Source organism: Paramormyrops kingsleyae, chromosome 4, assembly GCF_048594095.1.
Source record: "Paramormyrops kingsleyae isolate MSU_618 chromosome 4, PKINGS_0.4, whole genome shotgun sequence".
NCBI lineage: Eukaryota > Metazoa > Chordata > Actinopteri > Osteoglossiformes > Mormyridae > Paramormyrops > Paramormyrops kingsleyae.
The window spans coordinates 26608614-26626976 of record NC_132800.1 but is presented as its reverse complement, the minus strand read 5'-3'; the positions used below and the strand labels follow the sequence as shown (position 1 = coordinate 26626976).

Here is an 18363-nt window from a genome sequence, read left to right as displayed (position 1 = left end):
AGAGGGGCCCGGGGCGGAAGAGGGCAAAAGGCCGGGATACACCATTCACACGCGCTCACAGCCGCAGAGGGGCCCGGGGCGGAAGAGGGCAAAAGGCCGGGATACACCATTCACACGCGCTCACAGCCGCAGAGGGGCCCGGGGCGGAAGAGGGCAAAAGGCCGGGATACACCATTCACACGCGCTCACAGCCGCAGAGGGGCCCGGGGCGGAAGAGGGCAAAAGGCCGGGATACACCATTCACACGCGCTCACAGCCGCAGAGGGGCCCGGGGCGGAAGAGGGCAAAAGGCCGGGATACACCATTCACACGCGCTCACAGCCGCAGAGGGGCCCGGGGCGGAAGAGGGCAAAAGGCCGGGATACACCATTCACACGCGCTCACAGCCGCAGAGGGGCCCGGGGCGGAAGAGGGCAAAAGGCCGGGATACACCATTCACACGCGCTCACAGCCGCAGAGGGGCCCGGGGCGGAAGAGGGCAAAAGGCCGGGATACACCGTTCAGACGCGCTCACACCCACGGGAGAGACAGCAGGGGGACACTTCAGGATAAAACCCACAATGAATGGGGAGAACATTCAAACTTTATGCCCAAAAAGTGAACAGCATATTCTGCTCATATGTAATAAACTAAAGCATCCAGTTTTTTTTCTTTAGAAGCCAACAGCATGGTACAGTGTTTGAAATTGGAGGGTTACAACTAAATAATGTAAACTGAAAGGTCTATTTATTGGATGAATGAAGCCAAATTAAATATACGGAGGGAAGTGCTCCCCCCCCCACCCCCCCACCCCGATTCCTATACACCCATTATACAAAATAGATTAACATTAAATCCTGAGCAGTTAAAGTGTAAAATAAAAGAAACGCGTTTTCTCTTTATGATAAGGTAGTCATGAACTACATCACTGAATTAGAATTGAAGGAATTTATCAGTTAATCTTTGAGGGTTCAAATTTCATCAAACCCATCCAGGATCTGCTAGTTTGAATGCTATACATTTTCATGGTAATTAAGAATGTGTAGCTGATACCTAAGGAATACTGAGAAATGATGGATGCATGAAACAGGCCAATGAGTGCTTCTCTGTGGGCGAGGAAACACTAAGTTTACGCACAATCAATTTTGCGGATTACCACTCAGACTAGTACCAGAACACCATCAAGGGATACGTAGCCTGGAGTCTGGATTACAAAAGCTGGATTTTTGGGTTAACAAGATAACTTGTGGGATTTAAGGTAGTCTGGGATAATGCAAGTGAACAAAGTCCATTCAAACCGGGGTACCTTAAATCTGCCAAGTTATCTAGCTTACCAACAAATGTCGCTTTGCCTGGTCAGGACTCAGCCCTCTAACCTCAAGCGAACACACAGGCTGAATTTTCAGATAGATTTTACAGCATAAGAAGCTTCAGAAACGTCGAATTTAGAAAAAAAGCTCAGATTATTTGAATGGACTTTGAATCCCGGTTTTGTCCTGTCTAATTTAGTGCTGTTGGTTCAAACACAGTGAACGTTTGATGTGAGGGAGATGACATCCACTGCATTATATCAACAGTTCTAGAGAGCAGCTATTAACCCTTCATGAACTTCAGTGAAATGAATGTACTTTAATGAATTCATCACATCAATGGTAACTGGAGTGGTGCAGACTTGGAAAGTGGTCCTCTTCAGTGTGCTGAGCGGTTCAGCCCGAGCCCAGCTGATTACGTGGCTTATCGATCATCATGCGATGCCACTTGCACTCTCAGGCTCCCAGCTTAAGAGTGCTGAGAGGTTCCCATTCTGGACAGCCAAGTCCGCTTCATCCTCTTCATCAGTCTTCTTGTCCCTTAACGGCCACCGTACAGGGGGGCGTCGACACGCAGGACAGACTTTTCACAAACACGTGAAAGGTGAGTGCTGTACAATCCACGATCCGTTCACAGTGGATAATGGAAAACGGAAGATTTCAAGCTGACCTGGTGACACACAAGTAGAACAGGAAGGAACTTTCCAGATAAACAGCTTGTAACATGAGTGGATGGGTATGTCATTTCGAAACGGCCTCTTAAAACGCAGACGGTAACCAAAATAGAAACAATCTGAAATAGAGGGGCAATCAGCTAAACCAAAATGGATGGAAATTAACCACAAGCCTTGAAAAATGTTGAACTAGAACAAGTCGCACATAATTTCGAAGATCCACTTATTCTCGTAAATTACATAATTCATAGCTGCATAATGTCTTAAAATCACATGCATTTAACTACAACTAAAGACATGTAGGTCGCATGTCTTGCTCCAGTATATAATTGTTTTGGGATTTGCAATATTTTTGTAAAAACTGATTCGTTAACAGGTGTGTAGCTTAGTGTTAGAGGGATGCGACGGAAGGGGCACGGATGTCAGAAAGACCCACGTTCACGTGTCAGAGGGATGCGACGGAAGGGGCCTGGATGTCAGAAAGACCCACGTTCACTTCAGCCGTTTTATCTAAGCTCTTATTTGTTTTAATGAAAAGTGCATTATAAACAACATGTATTATTATTATTATTATTTTATATACTTTATACCAGACCTCAGACCATTGCCCTCCCACTGCTCCTCAATCCTGTCCCCAAATAAAGCCCCCTAAAGTCACATCAGAACCACAGGAACATGCCTCACCACTGGGGGCCTCCTTCTGCAGGCAGGTAGAAGGTGACAGGTTTAATTGAAGTGCAAATTACCAAAGCACCACGGGATACAACTGTGAGAAAATGGACTTGACGACTTTTTGGAAATGAACCAGAAGTTTGGCTGCAAATACTGTAACATATGAGGAAGCCGGGGTTTAGGTCACTGGCGGTCGCATCTCAAGAACAACGAAAAACAGAGTTTTGGAAATTTGCTGTTCAATCGCGGACCATTGCATAAACTAGTTCTCTCATTCTTTCAAAATGCATTGCTTTTGGTTAACCACCCCCCACCCCCCCCACCCGAAAAAAGAAGAAGAAGAAACAACCTTCTCACACAGGCATTTACTACAGTTAAGATATTTTTTATTTAGATTCCAGGAGCTTTGTGCAATAAGTATCACGAAGAATAAGTTACATCTCCAGGTAAGGTCAGGGATGGGTCCAGATCAGCACACGCATACAGCACTGGACAAGAACATCGAACAGACAATAATAATGGGGGTGGGGGCACTGGTCGACAGGCTGATAGCGTTACACCCCAGATCAGAGTGGACCATTAACACACCAGGAGAAGCCGTGTGCATTGTACACAGGCTCATGTACACACACGGTGCACGCACACGGTGCACGCACACGGTCCAATCAGCTCCTAGCGGCGACCGCGTTGGGCTGCTCCGTGGACTGCAGCTGCTTTCCGAGGTACTCCCTGAAAGGAAGGACGTCACATGTGTGAAGGACGAGGTGGGAGCCGCGTGAAATGCAGCACCCCGGACCTGGAGATACCCAGCAGCCCCCACAGAGAGCACGCCGCTCAGGCGTGAGTGAATATCAATAACCACTAATTACTGCCTTTCCCATCAACGTTAATCACAAAAGAGCAGTCGCACTCTGTGGACTCATTAGAGAACACCTTCGGGTGGACTTATTAATAGATGTCAGAATTTAATAGCATGTGACATTCAGCGCAGCACAAAAACACACTTAAAATGATCTCCATCAGAGGCGGAACAAAGGACTCATGATCCTAGATGATGTTCGGTCGTCAGGCCTTTGCAAGGGGAGTCTTTTCTGTCGAAGGTTAATGGGGAAATGAGTCAGCAACAGCCCCCGCCAGAACGGGGAAGAGGAGAACGCTGTCCCTGCCCCAACCGACACTGACGGCTGCCCTGTTTGTAATGAATGTGACTAAAGGTGTAACAGTGTTAAAGGGGAAAAGATGCACGTGACACATCTATTCCGGGAAGTGAATCAAAATAATGGCAATATAATCTCTGCACTGACGTAAGATGCATCTGTGCTACGGAAGCCAAGAGCTAATTGAAAATGAGGCCAATGAATGACATGAAGTGGACTGTTTGTGAAAAGGCTCTGCTGATAATGCGGTGACCCCTAACCCTCAAGACCTATTACTGGAGGGGGGGCAACGGCAGTGCCGGTGTACGAGTGTGAGGGCCATGCAGGGACCTGTTCCCCACTCGAAATGGACCAAAATGGACCAATGGCAAGCCAGATCTGAGGCGGGGGGCAGTAGGGGGGGCAGCCGCTGCACGCCTGTCCCCGGCACTCACCAGTTGTGCACCATGAGCTTCTGCACGGCCAGCAGGGCGTTGTAGCGGACCAGCTGGTCCTCGTGGTGCATGTGGTTCATCACCAGCTGCTTTCCACCGAGCTGCTCGATCACCCTGGGGGAGAAACTGCCGTAAGGAGCCATCTCTGTCTCACTCTCTCTCTCTGTCTCACTCTCTCTCTCTCTCACTCTCTGTCTCACTCTCTCTCTCTCTTACACACAACATTGCCTGCATTCACCTTCGGGGAAGATGGTGGCGCAGAAGGTAGTGCTATCGTTCGGCAACCTTCTGGTTGCAGGTTCGAGACCTGATTCCTCCTGACCCCATCAAAGTGTCCTTGAGCAAAACACTGAACCCCAAATTGCTCCCGGTGAGCAGGTTGGTGCCTTGCATGTATGAATGTGAGTGTCGATGGGTGAATGTGAGGCATGAATTGTAAAGCGCTTTGAGTCCATTCACTTCTATGGACAAAATTTGACTGAGTTTCCCCTTGTGGGGCCCGAAGAAATTGTCGCCATAACATGAAAATAACAGGTTTTTAATCACATTGTGGGGACATTAGGTCCCCATAATGTAATACATACACGACTCGCACACAAACACACATACACCTGAGAACAAACGATGTGTTACACATCAGCTTGGACAGTGGGTGGCGCTGCAGCCTCACACCCCCAGGGTTAGGGGTCTGAAAGCCCACTTCTGCATGCATGTGGAGTTTGCGTTTTCTTCCAGTGTTGTGTGCCCCTCTTCCGCACTTAAAAATGACATGCAGTCTGGTGAAGTGGCACCTCTAAACAGCCCAGTCCAATCCCAGCGTGAGGCGGGGGAGGTCAGGTTCACTGGGGGATCCATAGCCCTTACCGTTTACCCCGAGGGTAATGCCGTACATACTCCCCCACATCATGGGCCGCCACTGCGATGACCTGAGGGTCCTCGGAGACTTCCAGAAGCCGGGTCAGGATCCTGCAGAGGGAGATTAAGGAACTGATGCAGCTCACAGACTCAGTTTAGGAGCCCTAAAGCTGACCCTTGTGTGTCCACTGTTCCAGTATTTAACCTGCTCCTCACATTTTTGCTCCCTCCCAGTTCCCTGCCAGACAGTCCACATTTTTGGCTCATGGGAGTTTTACTTACACAAAAGTGTTCTAAGGGCAGAAGGAAAAATGATTGGTTCAGATAGGGAGCAAAAATGTAGACTGTCTGGGGGTTCCCAAGGACCAGTTTGAGAAAAATTACACTATTCAACTCATGGCCTAATTATGGGTATAGAACCTTAATCTACAATCAAGTGACTGAGCTTTTTAGATACATGATTATGCATCTATGTTAATATGTTAAGTTTCTATTATTCCAATCATGCTTCTAGAGGGGTGGGATCATTTAATCGTCAATCAAGCATTGTTGGGATTACAGAGATGGGTCAAAAATGTGGCAGCCTATCAGGATGCCTCTGGAGAAAAGGGTGCTGCTGCTGGATGGAGGGATGGAGATTCCTGAGCTGAAAGGCAAATGGGGCAAAGGGCCAATTTGGGGCACATAGGTCAACCCTTCAAGTTCCTGCCCCCACACATCTGGCTAAAGGCAAGGAGATGACCTGGGGGCCCGAGCTTGGGGCCCGGCTCCAGGGCCCGGATGCTGATGTCAAACAGAAAATGGCTGCTTACAATCACAAACAACTTCGGAAGAGACTTTCTTTAATGGACTCGTTTTATTATTTCCTTGCTGCCAGCTGGAACTCGGACCATTTTAATTACACACGCTGTTGCTTCAGAGAGGCTCTTTATCCAGAGTGATACTCTTGCCGATTGCTCACACTGGGAATCTCTGTACACTAATTGCGCGACAGGATATTTCACCAAAACAGGTCGGGATGAGAGTGTCGAGGAGCAGAAGAGCTGAGCGCCCCGCGGATCCCCAGGCGAGTGGACTTTTAATTGGGCGTGTAGGCTGCGCCACCTACTGTTGGGGCACAGGACCTGCGCGGAGAGCTTACTTGAGGAGTTCGTAGTTCTTCTCGTTCAGCCGCACAGCGTTCTCCCGCCAGAACTTCTCGGATTTGTGCACGGGGCTCCACTCCAGGCGTCCGGACTTCAGCTCGGAGCTGTACTCATCAAAGGAGCTGATGGGGGGGGGGGGGTGCAGAAAGGCTTCACCATTGGTTCCCAGTACCATGCAAAGACGGCAACCAGCATCTCAGCTTTACAGCCATCAACATCACCTTTACACATTATTTACTCACACAGCGTATGACACCTAGCAAAGTACTACAACAGTCAGCAGACACAGCGCAACTATTGGCCAAAGGCACCTGGAAAAGATACACATTTACATTTAATTCATTTATCTGACGCTTTTATCCAAAGCGCCGTCTAGTAGAGGGGAGTATTACAACGTATGTACTCCCAGGGATTTGAACTCACAACCTTCATGTTGTTAGCACAATGCTCTACTAGTTGAACTACAGGACACATTATTAAACAAATGGCCAAAAACACTCAGGGGGCATGAAGAGGCCCTTGAAGAGCATGAATGACAGTGAGAGGATTATACAGCTGTACGGCACAGATTCAGAGAATGCAGGGTTCAGCTAAGCACAAGAGCTTAGTTATGCTGGGGCAGTATGGCCTTGTATAGTTTGACTACCTACTCAACCAGGATATTCATTTGTGCCCCCCCCCCCCCCGGGTACCTGAGGTCCTGCACGCTCTCGCCCAGCCTCTCCAGCAGAAACTTGATGTCGTCTGTGATGTCCTCGTCGTCGTACCTCTGCTGTTCCAGGTTCTCCAGTTGCTTCAGCACCTTGCACTGGATCATGGCCAGTGCGTATTCCTGGCAGGTCTCCCGTTCGCTCGACTTCTCCAGAAGGTTCTGCAAGGAATCCCGAGGCATCTACCTTTACTCAAGGCGTACGAATGTCAGGAGACAACAGAGTAACACTAATATAGTCCTCCAATCCTAATCAACTGGAAATGTTATATATACCTTTACAAAGACTCAGGATTTTATGTACATATCGGAGGTAGGTAGGCCGCCGGGGGCCTCATGTAGGAGTAAGGGACCCCCAGGCCGCCGGGGGCCTCATGTAGGAGTCAGGGACCCCCAGGCCGCCGGGAGCCTCATGTAGGAGTAAGGGACCCCAGGCCGCCGGGGGCCTCATGTAGGAGTAAGGGACCCCCAGGCCGCCGGGGGCCTCATGTAGGAGTAAGGGACCCCCAGGCCGCCGGGGGCCTCATGTAGGAGTAAGGGACCCCCAGGCCGCCGGGGGCCTCATGTAGGAGTAAGGGACCCCCAGGCCGCCGGGGGTGGGAGGGCACATCCATCGAGCAGCCACACGAGCCCGTTCCACCCACACAAAGCACACGGCCTGATTGAATCTCCGGACATCAAAGAGACACATACCCAGCAATACCAGGATCTCGTCGCTGCCGCCGTCGCAGTCAATTTACACTTTACACAAATTGAGGCCCATATTTTCAGAAACAGCGTAACCATGGCGACCTTTCCCCGGCAACACAACGACTCTTCTCGTCCTGTGACTTGTGCCCCGTCAGCCTCATGCTAAGCAAACGTTTGACACGCCAGAAACGAAAGTGCCACATGGAAAAGGAGAGGTTTAATCAGCGTTTAGGGGTGAGATGTCAGCCCCGGGAACAAGCAGGCGAAACACATTAAGCCAGCAGGGACACACAAACCCAGTCCCAGCTCAAACTTTCAATTCCATTTCCTCTACAGATGGACCCCTTAAGCGTCCACTAGGGGGCACGTGCTGACAAGGAGCTGGTTCTCAAGTGCTGCCAGAGTGGCACGATGTGAGAACTGGCTAGCAATCACACAGGTTACAAATGACATGCATATCAGATGACAAATGACACACATGACGACAAGCACGTAACATTCACTAATTAGTGTTTTCTGACAGAGAATATTGAGGCTAATGCTAAGTTAAGCTCTGGCATTAGTCAAAACTCTCTTTTTTAAGAAACATTAGCTAGCTACATATCAAAGTATTGCTAATAAATATTAAGAACAAATTATTTGCTGCATTTTTGCCGTGCAGATTTAGCAGCTGAACAGAAGATAAGTATTCACAAACAAGCCAGTAGGTGGCGATCCCTGGATTCAATCGGACGCAGTTCATCAAAAACTTCAGTGTCGACTGTCTACATGTCAGTCTCGAATAAATTTGCTCATTTGTTTTGTAAATACAAATACAGTCTGCTTTCTCCAGCTCTACTTCAATTTCTACATGTTTTCAGCAAGGCTAAAATCAAAGAAAACCACACACACTAGAAAAAAATTGTGGCTCTGCTGAGTTGTACGATGCATCGTAGCCACTCCCTACAAATATCCGGAATATTATGTCTGTATATCTAATTTTAATTTGAAATTTTAATCAGCCATTTGAAATTTTAATGAATTTTATGCATTTTGCTGAACAAGCCTTTTGGTCCAGATTCCAACATTCATAGCTCCTTTGATATGGCACGTACAGCTTTGAAACTTTGTAACTAGGGCTGACTTTTTCTGGAGAATCAAAAAGTGTTATAAAATCAGCCACATCTTATGTACTTTTCCTCCTACAAAAATTCAAAAGGACACCCCCTTTGAGAGCTTGATAATAATAATTAATAATAATTTATACTTTATTGATACCCGTGGGGAAATTGTCTTTACGCCTCCCTCAACTTGCTCTTTGTAGAGTAAGCTGTCCGTGAAGGGCAGCCACCCGTTGGGGCGCCCAGGGAGCTGGGGGTTAAGGGCCTTGCTCAAGGACCCACAGACATGCTGAGGCTGGGTGTGAACCGGCGACCTTCTGATTACAGGCACACAGGCTTAGCCCACTGAGCCACAGGCTGCCCCAAATGGGGGGGAAAAAAAGCACTGTTTTTTTTTTTTTTGGTCATTTATGACACATTATGCAGTAATCATATGTATCACTGTTATAGGAATAGCAGAGTAATTTTTGAAAATGTGCTCAATTTTCAAAATTGCCTTTTTTCATGTTCTCATCTGACCATGTTACATAGTTTAGTTTCAGAACTGCCACACAAATTTGCTTCAATAGGTGGAACATTCAATCCCTAGTAAAAATTATATTTTTTTCAAGTTAGGCAATCTTACTGATTGTCAGAATCATGTAATTTTGAAACATGTAATATGGATTTTTTTCTAAAACTGCATGATTTGATATAGAATAACTCCTGTGCATGATTGTAAATGTGCTAATTTAAAGTAAAAGAAGAAATGTGTAACTATATTTAATTTCTTCACTCCCCTCCATCCTTTCCCGAGTTACCGGACTGACACCTCAGGAGCACCACAACTGCCCAAGCCTGGAGCCCCGCAGCCTTACCCGGAACACGGCCTGGAGCCCCGCAGCCTTACCCGGAACACGGCCTGGAGCCCCGCAGCCTTACCCGGAACACGGCCTGGAGCCCCGCAGCCTTACCCGGAACACGGCCTGGAGCCCCGCAGCCTTACCCGGAACACGGCCTGGAGCCCCGCAGCCTTACCCGGAACACGGCCTGGAGCCCCGCAGCCTTACCCGGAACACGGCCTGGAGCCCCGCAGCCTTTCCCGGAACACGGCCTGGAGCCCCGCAGCCTTTCCCGGAACACGGCCTGGAGCCCCGCAGCCTTACCCGGAACACGGCCTGGAGCCCCGCAGCCTTACCCGGAACACGGCCTGGAGCCCCGCAGCCTTACCCGGAACACGGCCTGGAGCCCCGCAGTCTTACCCGGAACACGGCCTGGAGCCCCGCAGCCTTACCCGGAACACGGCCTGGAGCCCCGCAGTCTTACCCGGAACACGGCCTGGAGCCCCGCAGCCTTACCCGGAACACGGCCTGGAGCCCCGCAGCCTTACCCGGAACACGGCCTGGAGCCCCGCAGCCTTACCCGGAACACGGCCTGGAGCCCCGCAGTCTTACCCGGAACACGGCCTGGAGCCCCGCAGTCTTACCCGGAACACGGCCAGGATGATGCGCGTGACCTTCTCCTTCACAGATTCCTGTAGGATGTCCGCCAGCACGGGGACCACATTGTAACGCCTGAGATGCTCGCACATCTGGGGGCTGAAGGCCAGCAGCCACAGGCAGAAGATCATCTGGTACTGCAGCTGGAAGCCACACTTACTGCTCAGCACTGCTGTGATGCTGCAATGGCACGGGACAACAGCGCCCTCAGGTGGCTTGGAGATATACATGCACCACTTTGCAAGCTGACACGGCCTCGAACCACCCAATTATTACAATGACCATGAAGTCTTCATTACAGCATGCAGCCCTACAGTAAAATCCCGTCATAATGGACTCACTTATAACGGAATATCGTCTATAACGTCTATAACTAACCCATATATACTTCCAACTCAGGTAAAGTTGGATTAGTACATGTACAATATAATAATCTATACCACAATTGTGTCTGCTGGGGTGTGTCATGAGTAAATGTTGTCCTGTAGTTGTGTTCTGGGCATACAGCAACTCTGGATATAACGGACTTTGGATATAACGGACTGTTTTGCCAGGTCCCTTAAAGTCCGTTATAACGGGATTGCACTGTATTGAAAATAAGCTATTTCTTTAATTACAGAAAAGAGTGCATATATGTTGAGAAAAGTGTTACTACCCTTAAACAACTGAGAAATCTTCCTAGTGACCCACCTAAGAAAAACAGCTTAGAAGAAAGTGGAGCCCTCTAGTGGCCGGAAGACTTACGAGTTAACGCCATCTGCTTCCACCCAGGCGAACCTGTACTCGTTGATCCTCAGCATCAGCTGCAGGCAGCCAGCGACGCACTGGGCGTACTGGCAGCTCTGGGAATTGGGTCAGAGACAAGTCAGTGAGGTGAGGGTCACAGAGCCAAGGGGAGTGCGACTACGTGGGTCGACCATGAATGGTCAACACCCCAGCGACATCCCAAATGGCAAAGGGGCGGGAGATCCCACGAGAGGACGAAAGAGGAAGGCTTAAAGGGTTGCATTTCTGTTAGGAAGGGCATACAGGGGCAGAAGAAAGAGGCATGAAAAGCAGAAAGTTCTAGAAGGGAGAGAAAGAAGCGGATGAGAGGGACAAAAAAACAGTATTAAGGCGTCCGACCAGCCACCGTGAGAGCTTATCAGCCAGGATGAATCAGCCTCCAGATCAAGTTTACGCCACTGGAAACACGTTCAGCAGAACACTGTGGGAAAGGATGCCTGCAGAAAAGCTGGTCCTGAATCTCCTCGTGCAGGAGAGCATTCTGGGATATGTAGTGTTCACAGGACACAGAGGTGTACTCTACCGCACGCAGTCTTGCCGATTTCATCCTCAGCAAATGGCTCCTGTGGACAGACATGGGTCGGACGCCGGCGGAAATTCTGGGGCGGGGGACCGACAGCCCCAAGGGGGTGGCGGAAGCGCCGGAGAGAGGCAGTGGAGCGAGAGAGAAGGGACGGCGCGGGTCAGCTAGATTGAAGCTGCCGGTATATTCCTCCATGGAGAAAAAAAAAAAAAGCCCCAGCGGGCCTTGGGATAGATGAGGAAAAACCCATACTTACATCCCTGGGGGGCACCGTTCCCGTTTCCGGACCTGCGGGCCGCAGTTTCTACCAACAGATAAGAGGGTTTCCTTTTAGCCCGCCAGCACCGCCTACCTAGATCACCCACCTATGGCCGCATTCAGGACGTGCTGAAGCTCAAGTGGAGCATTTCTCAATGACCCTCCTTAACGGGGACCAGGGAAACATTTTCACATTCCCCCATGATGACAATTTGGGCTTTTCCGTTTTTTTTCGACCCCTGATGGAAAGCTCACTGGTAAAATATGCCAAACAATTCAACAAGTCGGGATAAATACCTAAAGAACTGACACCTAGAAAGAGATCCAGAGAAGCCCCAAGGTTCTCTGATCTGGACATAGGAAATTTGGCTTAGGAGGATTAAATGCTTGTGATCCCATGAGAGGAGGAGGAGGAGGAGGAAGTCATGGATGGGTGTATCCAGGCACTCCCACGCACACCGAGCACGACCACAGGGGGGCGCCGCAGACAATGCTGAAAGCAGTCCAAACCACAGCGCTGCCTCCACCGCAGCAGTGAACCAAGGGGGGGGGGGAAAAATGAAAAAGAGGCCAGCAAAGCCAACCCAACGGAAGTCGGGGGGCAAGATGGTGAAACAAACCGAGGGCTCTCTCGTCTTCCCTCCAAAACTCAACTCTGACAACGAAAGCATACACCACTGGCCCTGTGGACAGAGAGGGACACCCTGGATAACCAGACGCAGCCGTGCCCACGCAGCCCTTCTGTCCGTCGCTACTTTGTGGATATTTAGATTAGCAGTAAATGCTGGGTTCATGCTACCACACATCTGGGATATACAAAGACTAAAGAGCAAATGAAACATAAAAGAAAAACAATGTACTTTCTCCTCTTTAAAGCTGCTCCTTTTTATTACTTTATTTAACATAAATGTAATTCTCATGCATTGGGAATTAGAACCATAAAATTTAAATACCAAAAAAATGATAAAGGGAATTTAATTATGCGCGGCATCTGCAAAATAGATTATCTGCCAGAGAACCAACTCTTTCCCGGTTGATTCCTCAAATAAAGAGCAAGTGATTGTTAATTTGAGATACAACTACACCAGAATGGAACCACCACAGATGAAAGGTTCACTTTCTGATCGTCAAAACTGGAAAAAGCAAATAGATGTTAAGTAAATGACATAACAACTCAAGGATCATGCCAAAAACAAGAGAAGCGTAAACATCACATGAGTTACAGACATCCAGCTGAACCTGAGAACAAACGTACCTGGGAGCAAAGCTGTGTTTTGATCCAGTTGAAATAGTAGTTCAGGTCACTGCCTTCCATCAGCTCACGACCCCAGGCGGCCAGCTTGGCGATGATCCTTGCCGCCTGGAAGAGGACAATGCTTAGAAGTCAAAGGTCAAGCTATTCTTGCCTCAGCCCATTCACTAGGTAGCCTCTGTACATAGCCAATATAAAGCTGCAGGTCAGGACCGTGAAGGAGGAGGCTTTAAAAGGCTCCACAGAAGACTGAGAGACTAACATGGCATCAATGGTACTGATGGCCAAATGAAGCTTCATGAACCACTTGCTGTATTTTCTGACCCCATTAGATGGTGCTCTCTTGTCATAAAAAAGGGCCCAAAGCATGCCTCAAAGTCAGCCAAGAGCACCATCTAGTGGAGTCAAAAGATACAGCAAATGGTTCATAAGGCTTCATTTGGCCGTCACTAATCGATGGGCCCTGACGTGCAACTGACAGCATTTCCTGCAGCAATACATGGAGGAGGCCCCCCGAGAGGCAGGTTGCATATGGAACAGGAGACTCCTCACCCGTACGTAACAATTATGGGAACTACATCATTGGCCCCTCCAATCATAGCCACTGATACCAGCCTCTCTTACAGATACAGTTGTAAAACCCACAAAACCAACCAGCAGCCCCTATTTATACCGGAAAACAACCATTACACCTTGAGAGTGACATTTGCAACATATGATCATTTGATGGCACAACAGACCATCTTCAAAATTCAACTAAGATTTAGTTCACTGGAAAAGAATGTTTGATACATTTTTGCATCCCTTTCCTGGGTGGATTTTGAAGATCATTTGTTTCCCACATTCCTCCCCACTGCAACTACACTATATTGCCAAAAGTATTGGGACACCTGCCTTTACACACACATGAACTTTAATGACATCCCGTTCTTAATACATAGGTTTTAATATGGTGTTGGCCCACCCTTTGCAGCTATAACAGCTTCAGCTCTCCTGGGAAGGCTGTCCACAAGGTTTAGGAGAGTGTTTATGGGGATTTTTGACCATTCTTCCAGGAGAGCAATTGCGGGGTCATGTTGGAACAGGAAGCGGCCATCCCCAAACTGTTCCCACAAAGTTGGGAGTATGAAATTGTCCAAAATGGCTTCGAAAGCTGCAACATTAAGAGTTCCTTTCACTGGAACTAAGGAGCCAAGCCCAACCCCTGAAAAACAACCCCACACCATGATCCCCCCTCCACCAAACTTTACACTTGGCACACTGCAGTCAGGAAAGTACCGTTCTCCTGGCAAATGCCAAACCCAGACTCGTCCATCAGATTGCCAGACAGAGAAGCCTGATTCGTCACTCCAGAGAACACGTCTCCACTGCTCTAGAGTCCAGTGGTGGCGTGCTTTACGTTACTGCATCCGATGCTTTGCATTGTGCTTGGTGATATAAGGCTTGGATGGAGCTGCTCGGCCATGGAAACCCACTCCATGAAGTTCTCTACGCAATGTTCTTCAGCTTATCTTGAGCTAAGGCCACACAAAGTTTGCAGGGCTGTGACTATTGACTCTGCAGACAGCTGGCAACTTCTCTACACTGGGCGCCTCAGCATGCGTTGTCCTCACTCAGTGATTTTACGTGTCCTACCACTTCCTGGCTGAGTTGCTGTTGTTCCCAATTGCTTCCACTTTGTTATAATACCACTAACAGGTGACCGTGGAAAATTTAGCAGCGAGGAAATTTCATGAATGGACTTATTGCACAGGTGGCATCCTAACACGGTACCACGCCTGAATTCACTGAGCTCCTGAGAGTGACCCATTCTTTCGCAGATGTTTGTAGAAGCAGTCTGCATGCCAAGGTGCTTGATTTTATACACCTGCGGCTATGGAAGTGATTGGAATCCCTGAATTCAATGATTGGAGGGGTGTCCCAATACTTTTGGCAATACAATGTATATAAACGGAACACTGATACAGAGGGGACACCAGCAGTTGCCAGGGTGACGCTGTTACCATGTGGACGGTGAAGGGATCCTGCCGGTTTAGCATGGGCAGGAAGTAGGACCAGGCTGTGTTCTTGGTCTTCTTGGCGTAATCAAAGAAGACGTTCACCCTCTGGTGGTTCTCCTGGGGGGGGGGGGGCAGAAGTAGAAGGTGATGGCACGTTAAATGGCCGGGGGGGGTACTGTGAGCTCAAATCCCGTATCTGGCAGAGTAATCATATCACCATCGGGCCCTTCAGCAAGGCCCTTAAGCCCCACTGCTCCAGGGATCCAGGCTGACCTTCCATCACGTGAAAACCAGAGCAACAGGTAATACAGCTTCCAGTGTAAGCAGCCTGACTCAGCTGAGAGCACCTCCACCCTCACCTGCAGCGTGTCGTCGATCAGCGTGAGGATGTACTGCACCGTCTGCTCCTTGGAGATGTGAGCCATGAGGTTCAGGAAGGTCTTAGCGCACTGGGTCACAGACAGAGGTGGCCCGACTGGGTTAGTATATGGAAACATGAGCTCCTAGATCCTTAAAAGCAAAGCTTCTGAAAAATCCTGAAATACCTGATGACCCTCATTGGTCAGTATCTCCTGCTTATCCTCAGACTGTTCAAACCTCTTGATGAACTCACAATCTTCAGAAGAAATCATCTGCCCCCTGAAATACAAACAAAAGATCTAAGGAAAACTCAACACACACACACACTTCTGGATGCAGCAGGGGTGGAGGTCATGGTAAAGCACATACATGCTAACCTACCTGAAGAGGTACCCAAACAAATACCCCATAACAAACAATGAGGGTCTGACTACAGGAAGGAATCTGCTGCAGCCTGATATTACGGTAATTCAGGGCTGCACGTTGGCGCACTCTGCTGGCCTGGAGGTGATAACGCAAAATACTTAAGCTTTCCAGCAGTACCCCAACACCCACCAGTGGGTCAGAAAGAGAAGACAGACTTTATTTTTTTCCGCTCATTGTTTCCTAAAGCAAAGTGGTGAAGTATAAAGCTTACTAAGTTCCTAACACACAGGCCAATGGATGATGAGACATTTTCCCATCAGAGTTATATTTAAAAAGGAAACGGCTTTAGAGAACAGAACAGAGAGAATCACCCGACTAATGAATTAGTCACCAGCTGCTATTAAATATTTAATATTAAACACTGAATTCCACACAATCTGCATTAAATTCTTACACTGGTGCCACTAAACACCTCAGTCATCCACTGATGGAAGAAGGTTAACAAGAGCAAGGGTCCACATCACAGAGGACCTCTCCTACTCCACGAACACCTCTGTTCTTGTTAGTAAGGCACGAAAGGGGCTGTATTACAGTGTGGTCTGGGAACTACACAGCTGTGGATAGCAAGGTACGTCAGCGGGAGGTGAAGGCTGCCCAGCGTGTCACTGGTAACCTACCGCCCCGCACTGCGGACATTTACTGGAAATAATGTTTGTGGAGGGTGCAGGGTATCATGAAGGACATTTCACACCCTGACCATGGACTGCTTGAGATACTGCCCTCAGGTACAAGTCTGCACTGCAGAACCAGCACCCTGATAAACAGATCCTATTCTGTAGCTGTTTCTCTCTGGAACACACAAAACCTGCTATGCTAATTGCATATTTTTTCCCAGGGTCTACTGTAAACTAATTACATCTTTACATAAGTCTTCTTATACATATTACATTTTATATTTGAACAGGCTTGTAATTTTTGTTTGTTATTGTCCTTATGTCTCGTATTCTTTCTATGCTAATTCACATTCTGGTAAGATGCTAAATGCATTTTGCTGTCAACTACTGGTAGTTGCCAGTGACAATAAAGCTGGATCTGAATCTGATTCCACTGCAAAATCATCAGAAAACAATGTGAGAGGAGTAAAAATCATGGTAGGAGCACTAAAAGCTATAAAAGGAAGGGTCCTTTCACCTCGGCCTGTGACAACCTGTGATTCACTTCAGTACCAGCCCACTTCATCAGAATCCACCATAAACAATGCATGTTTACATTCCTGCAGGCGTCGGTCACCTGTATTCCCGATCGCCTGAACACACAGGTATCTCCTCCATAGACATTTCCACTACAATAGTTTATCTAACAGGGTAAAGTCTATTCTCCGTAATGATAAAAAGTGGTCTAAAAAAGCTCCAAACACTAGCCATTAAACACAGATCGTGAAACGCAAAAGTTAATTTATTTCTAAAAGCTAAAAATGTGAGGCCAATTCCTACTATAGAAGACAGAAGACAATGTGAATACGTGAAACTACCCGGGTTTAATGGAATTCTGCTTTAAAGCAATGCCACGCCATATCTGGAATGAACAAGGAAAATCATGTTATATGATTACAGTTTTTGGGTCTATACACCCCCCCCCCCCCCAAAAAAAAAAAAAAAAAACATTCTGGCAGTATATGTAATACATGTAAATGTACTTATCTGTACAATTAGTCAACACTTAATAGGTTGTCCTGAAGATCTCGGTTAATTTCCTTTTTGTGCTCCTCGCCGGGGTACTCACTGGAGGTAGGACTGCCAGTTGACTTTGTTGGCCCGAACCTCCGCAGCCTTGGCGGCGATCACGTTGGTGGGCACAGTCGCGTCCACAGCTCCCCGGATGTCCATCTTCCACCTTGCGCCGTATCAGTGCCGATCGGAATTTATATCACAGTATCTATGGTGAGGTAAAACAAATCTGCAGTGAGGATCATACCGTTAAAGAGCTGTGCAGCAAATTAAATCCGATATTCTGCGGAATAGAATAACCCCGATTCAGTTACAACTCAAATCACCCACTACGTTTGATTAAATCCATTAAGTCAATCACATTGCGTTAATAAATTTTGTTTAATTAACTAAGCTAAGCTATATACACATTGCATTCTATATTGTGAGCTGAAGGCCAAATATAACGCTGAATTAGCTCGTGAAGTAATGCAGTAAATTGAATTGTTAGGAAATGTTTATTCTAAAAAACTGCATTTTCCGCACTGATAAAATGCTGTCGGGAAAAAAGAGATATATATATATATCATCGGTGTACTGTTTCCCCTCTGTCAAACGTCTTCATATATGCTGTCTGTCACCCACTGCGCGACAATGACATTTAATTCATTAACTGCGTTTCTTCGCACCAGAATTTTCGCCACGTCAACATTAATATGAAAATATTACATTCCGATTAAATAAAATTCACCATATAAGAAGCTATTATAATATTACACGATGTTTATAAGTAGACATACCAGTTCCCCTTACCTGACTATTTGCTATCAGCTGACTAGACGTCACGTCTGCGATCATGTGACCGAGTTACCCGGAAGCGCCTGGAGTGCGGTGTTGAGGAATCACGTG

The 18363-nt window shown here is 47.8% G+C and overlaps 1 protein-coding gene across 4 annotated transcripts; it reads right to left on the bottom strand.

Annotated features, from left to right (window-relative positions):
• Positions 1-2999: 2999 nt before the first annotated feature.
• Positions 3000-18351, bottom strand: atp6v1h (ATPase H+ transporting V1 subunit H). 4 transcript variants are annotated; one of them, XM_023828594.2, is made up of 14 exons: positions 18268-18351; positions 17531-17683; positions 15568-15661; positions 15382-15471; positions 15026-15139; positions 13026-13130; positions 12391-12453; positions 10948-11045; positions 10191-10383; positions 6919-7097; positions 6223-6348; positions 5091-5192; positions 4227-4340; positions 3000-3364 (listed from the first exon to the last, which is right to left on the bottom strand). In XM_023828594.2, the coding sequence occupies exons 2-14, from the start codon at positions 17632-17634 to the stop codon at positions 3301-3303; spliced, it is 1446 nt and encodes a 481-aa protein (XP_023684362.1). In that variant the 5' UTR covers positions 17635-17683; positions 18268-18351; the 3' UTR covers positions 3000-3300. The 4 variants fall into 4 exon arrangements, with proteins under 4 accessions (XP_023684362.1, XP_023684365.1, XP_023684364.1 ...); XM_023828597.2 differs by lacking the exon at positions 12391-12453 and adding an exon at positions 11769-11816; XM_023828596.2 differs by having other exon boundaries at positions 18255-18276.
• Between the last annotated feature and the right edge of the window lie 12 nt (positions 18352-18363).

Bases quoted from the DNA above. Each gene is read 5' to 3' on its own strand.
- atp6v1h (XM_023828594.2), bottom strand. From the start codon at position 17,634: ATGGACATCCGGGGAGCTGTGGACGCGACTGTGCCCACCAACGTGATC. The intron at 12,454-13,025 runs GTACGTTTGTTC...CTCTGTCCACAG, and splicing joins AAACACAGCTTTGCTCCCAG to GGCCAGTGGTGTATGCTTTC. The intron at 10,384-10,947 runs GTAAGTCTTCCG...GTGCCATTGCAG, and splicing joins GAAGCAGATGGCGTTAACTC to CATCACAGCAGTGCTGAGCA.